General features: G+C 52.9%; 1 protein-coding gene across 2 annotated transcripts in view; it reads left to right on the top strand.

Annotated features, from left to right (window-relative positions):
* asah2 (N-acylsphingosine amidohydrolase 2) overlaps positions 1 to 5,000 on the top strand; it is a 22,377-nt gene that overhangs the window by 585 nt on the left and 16,792 nt on the right. The window contains exons 2-4 of one of the 2 annotated variants that reach the window (XM_037754542.1): positions 1,623 to 1,822; positions 4,351 to 4,494; positions 4,673 to 4,849. In XM_037754542.1, the coding sequence (XP_037610470.1) occupies positions 1,637 to 1,822; positions 4,351 to 4,494; positions 4,673 to 4,849 (507 nt within the window). In that variant the 5' untranslated portion in view covers positions 1,623 to 1,636. Of the gene's footprint in view, positions 1 to 1,493; positions 1,823 to 4,350; positions 4,495 to 4,672; positions 4,850 to 5,000 lie in introns of those variants that run through there. The other variant, XM_037754541.1, reaches the window with a different exon arrangement.

Here is a 5,000-nt window from a genome sequence, read left to right as displayed (position 1 = left end):
AACACTTCCTTGTTTTATTTTGTTGACGACTGGATGTAGGAAACGACAACAGGACGTAGGTGACAGGACGTAGGTGACAGGACGTAGGTGACAGGACGTAGGTGACAGGACGCAGGTGACAGGACGTAGGTGACAGGATGTAGGTGACAGGACGTAGGTGACATGACGTAGGTGACAGGAAGTAGGTGACAGGACGCAGGTGACAGGACGTAGGTGACAGGATGTAGGTGACAGGACGTAGGTGACATGACGTAGGTGACAGGAAGTAGGTGACAGGACGTAGGTGACAGGACGTAGGTGACAGGACGTAGGTGACAGGAAGTAGGTGACAGGACGTAGGTGACAGGACGTAGGTGACAGGACGTAGGTGAGGACGACAGGACGTAGGTGTCAGGATGTAGGTGACAGGACGTAGGTGACAGTACGTAGGTGACAGGACGTTGGTGACAGGACGCAGGTGACAGGATGTAGGTGACAGGACGTTGGCGACAGGACGTAGGTGTCAGGATGTAGGTGACAGGACGTTGGTGACAGGACGCAGGTGACAGGATGTAGGTGACAGGACGTAGGTGACAGGACGTAGGTGACAGGACGTAGGTGACAGGACGTTGGTGACAGGACGTAGGTGACAGGACGTAGGTGACAGGACGTAGGTGACAGGACGTAGGTGACAGGACGTTGGTGACAGGACGTAGGTGACAGGACGTAGGTGACAGGACGTAGGTGACAGGATGTTGGTGACAGGACGTAGGTGACAGGACGTAGGTGACAGGACGTAGGTGACAGGATGTTGGTGACAGGACACAGGTGACAGGATGTAGGTGACAGGACGTTGGTGACAGGACGTTGGTGACAGGACGTTGGTGACAGGACGTAGGTGACAGGACGCAGGTGACAGGACGCTGGTGACAGGACGTAGGTGACAGGACGTAGGTGACAGGACGTAGGTGACAGGACGCAGGTGACAGGACGTTGGTGACAGGACGTAGGTGACAGGATGTTGGTGACAGGACGTAGGTGACAGGACGTAGGTGACAGGACGTAGGTGACAGGATGTTGGTGACAGGACACAGGTGACAGGATGTAGGTGACAGGACGTTGGTGACAGGACGTTGGTGACAGGACGTAGGTGACAGGACGCAGGTGACAGGACGCTGGTGACAGGACGTAGGTGACAGGATGTTGGTGACAGGACGCAGGTGACAGGATGTAGGTGACAGGACGTTGGTGACAGGACGTAGGTGACAGGACGCAGGTGACAGGACGCTGGTGACAGGACGTTGGTGACAGGACGTAGGTGACAGGACGCAGGTGACAGGACGCAGGTGACAGGACGCTGGTGACAGGACGTTGGTGACAGGACGTAGGTGACAGGACGCAGGTGACAGGACGTAGGTGACAGGACGTTGGTGACAGGACGTAGGTGACAGGACGCAGGTGACAGGACGTAGGTGACAGGACGTTGGTGACAGGACGTAGGTGACAGGACGTAGGTGACAGGATGTTGGTGACAGGACGTAGGTGACAGGACGTTGGTGACAGGACGTAGGTGACAGGACGTAGGTGACAGGACGTAGGTGACAGGATGTTGGTGAGAAAGTCACTCAGTGTTTTCCCTCCAGTGCTGACGGACAGAATGGCGTGCAGGAAGCCGCTGTGTTGTGGTGTGTCTGCTCTGACGGCGACGCTGGCGGTCCTGTTCATCGTCATAACGGCTGTCAGTGTGACGCTGATCTCACTGATGGTTACCTGGAAGCACAAACCCTATCTGATCGGAGTGGGCCGGGCCGACTGCACCGGGCCACCAGCAGAAATCCCTCTGGTCAGTACCAGGACACGCACCGGACACTGATGCTGCCTTCAAGGCCTCCCACTATTATACTACTACTGATAACGACTCGCAGCGACTCACAGCCGTCCACGTAGAGACGATAACGACTCACAGCGACTCACAGCCGTCCACGTAGAGACAATAACGACTCACAGCGACTCACAGCCGTCCACGTAGAGACGATAACGACTCACAGCGACTCGCAGCCGTCCACGTAGAGACGATAACGACTCACAGCGACTCACAGCCGTCCACGTAGAGACGAAAACGATTCGTTAGCTATCGTTAGCCATCGCTAGCTAACGTCAGGCTCTCATTGAGACAGCTGTCCAGCTGGTTCTCAGACTGAACTTCTCATGGATGTCTGTTATTTCTGTGAATCCTTGACGGTTGCTGGTCTCTTGGACTCCTAACAGACTCATCATTATACGGCTGTGGTTGGTCATATGCTTATCAATATACATTTCCAACCTCTTCAGGAACAAAGTTAGCATTGTGATCTATATTTATGAATATGAACCCGACCTCTCTCCCCCTCAGCCCATATTCATATATTCATGGACATTTCTTTAGATCTAGTGTCTCTATCAGTTCCCTGCATATTGATTCACTGGAGTCTCTGACCTTTGAACAGCAGCTTACTGAAGACTTCAGGAAGACAACACAAACACATTTCATCTCCAGCCAATCAAACTCCAAAGTCTGCAGCGGAGGCCGGACAGTTCCTGTCCGACAGGGCGTGTTCGCACTGATAATCTTTATGGTTTCTCTGCTGAAACCGGAGATAGCCAACTGTCACTGCAGTCAGAGGACCGTAAACCTTCAGGTCAACCTGGATGGGACATTTCTGAATGAACCGCAGGACGAAACAAACAATCTGCCCAAGATTGTATGTTTTTAGCAACACCTAGCCTGGTGATGCTAACAGGCTCAAAGCCCTGGTCCATACTTGTTGGCGTTAGGTTGGTATGGGGTGCCAGCTGCTACGAGACGTTCAGTCCTTAAGGTCCAGACACTCCAACACGACATCAGAGAACTAGCGGCGATGAAGGCCGACTGCTGCGGTGCCTCACGTTGCCTTTGTCTTGGCCAACAAGTTGCACTCGAACACATCACAAAGACGACAGTCGATGCCTCCTGGACGCCTCCCTTTGGAGGTTTTCTGGGCAGGTCCAACTGGTAAGAGGCCCCGGGGTAGACCCAGAACACTCTGGAGAGATTAAACACCGATCAGCCATAACATGATGACCACCTGCCTCGTATTGAGCAGGTCCCCCTCCTGACCCGTGGAGGCATGGACTCCTCTAGACCTCTGAAGGTCTGACCCGTGGAGGCATGGACTCCACTAGACCTCTGAAGGTCTGCTGTGGTATCTGGCACCGAGCCGTCAGTAGCAGATCCTTTAAGTCCTGTATAAGTTGCGAGGTGGGGCCTCCGTGGATCGGACTGGTTTGTCCAGCAGATCCCACAGATGCTCCATTGGATCGAGATCTGGAGAATTTGGAGGCTGAGTCAACACCTCCAACTCGTTGCCATCCACATGATGTAAAAGAAAACGTGATCCATCAGACCGGGCCACCTTCTTCCATCGCTCCGTGGTCCAGTTCTGATGCTCACGTGCTCATTGTAGGCGCTTTTGGCGGTGGACACGGTTCAGCGCGGTCACCCTGACCGGTCCCCATACGCAACAAACTGCTCCTCACTGTGTGTTCTGACACCTTTCTATCAGAACCAGCGTTAACTCTTTCAGCAGTTTGAGCTCCAGTAGCTCTTCTATTGGATCAGACAACACGGGCTAGCCTTCACTCCCCATGTGTATCAATGAGCCTCGGGTCTGACCCTGTCGCCGGTTCACCGGTTCTCCTGACCACTACAGACCGGGAACATCCCACAAGAGCTGTAGTTGTGGAGATGCTCTGACCCGGTCGTCTAACCAGCACTATTCGGCCCTCGTCAAAGTCGCTCACATCCTTACGCTGGCCCTCCTCACGCTGGCCCTCCTTACGCTGGCCCTCCTCACACTGGCCCTCATTACGCTGGCCCTCCTCACGCTGGCCCTCCTCACGCTGGCCCTCATTACGCTGGCCCTCCTTACGCTGGCCCTCCTCACGCTGGCCCTCATTACGCTGGCCCATTTCTTCTGCTTCCAACATAAAGTTCAAAATGTCCCCTTGCTGTCTAATATATCCCCCCCCCACTGCCAGGTGCCATGGTAACCAGATAATCCATGTTATTCACTTCACCTGTCAGTGGTCTGAATGTTACGGCTGATCGGTGTATGTCCGGTTTGGGAACGCCTCGGGACGAGCTGGAAAACGTTGCTGAGGAGAGGGACGTCTGGACCGACTCGACTCGGCCCGGAGAGGAGGAAGAAAATGGAAGAACAAACATTAACTGATAAACAACAACAACAAAAATGATTCACAAGTTAAATGAAAAGTGGATTCATGTTTTCATTTAACTTGAGATGATCAAATGATGGTGTGTGTGTGTGTGTGTGTGTGTGTGTGTGTGATTAGATGGGTTATGCGAACCCTCAGCAGACAGCTGCAGGCATACACACTCGCCTGTACAGCCGAGCCTTTATCATCGACGACGGGATACGGAGAGTCGTGTTGGTCACCGCCGACGTGGGGATGATATCACAGAGGCTTCGACTGGAGGTCGGTACCAACGAGTCTCCCCTCCACAGACACGCCCACTTTATGATAATCACATGCAGTTTGTTTTATGCTAAATGCAGTACCTGTGAGGGTTTCTGTTGTTCATTGATTTCCAATAATAGATATATACATACGTTTGCATAAAGCATCAGATTTGAATCCCTCCCGTGTTGTGCAGGTTCTGCAGGCGCTGCAGGTGAAGTACGGTGACGTGTACCGTCAGGATAACGTGGTTCTGAGTGGGACTCACACTCACTCCGGACTGGCCGGGTATTTCCAGTACACTCTGTTTATGATCAGCAGTAAAGGTTACATGAAGGAGTCCATCCAGCCGCTGGTCAACGGCATCGTCAAGGTGATTTATTGACGCTGTAAACACACGTTTCCATTCCCTCCGTCCTCATTTAGAGCCTCTGATAAACTGAGCCCAGAGATAACCTCTAATGAACTTAATGTCACATGACATCGTGTTTATCAATGCAAACCTCTGTTTCCAGATTATAGAC

Source organism: Sebastes umbrosus, chromosome 20, assembly GCF_015220745.1.
Source record: "Sebastes umbrosus isolate fSebUmb1 chromosome 20, fSebUmb1.pri, whole genome shotgun sequence".
In the NCBI taxonomy this organism is placed as follows: Eukaryota; Metazoa; Chordata; class Actinopteri; order Perciformes; family Sebastidae; genus Sebastes; species Sebastes umbrosus.
This window is presented reverse-complemented; position numbering and strand designations above follow the sequence as displayed.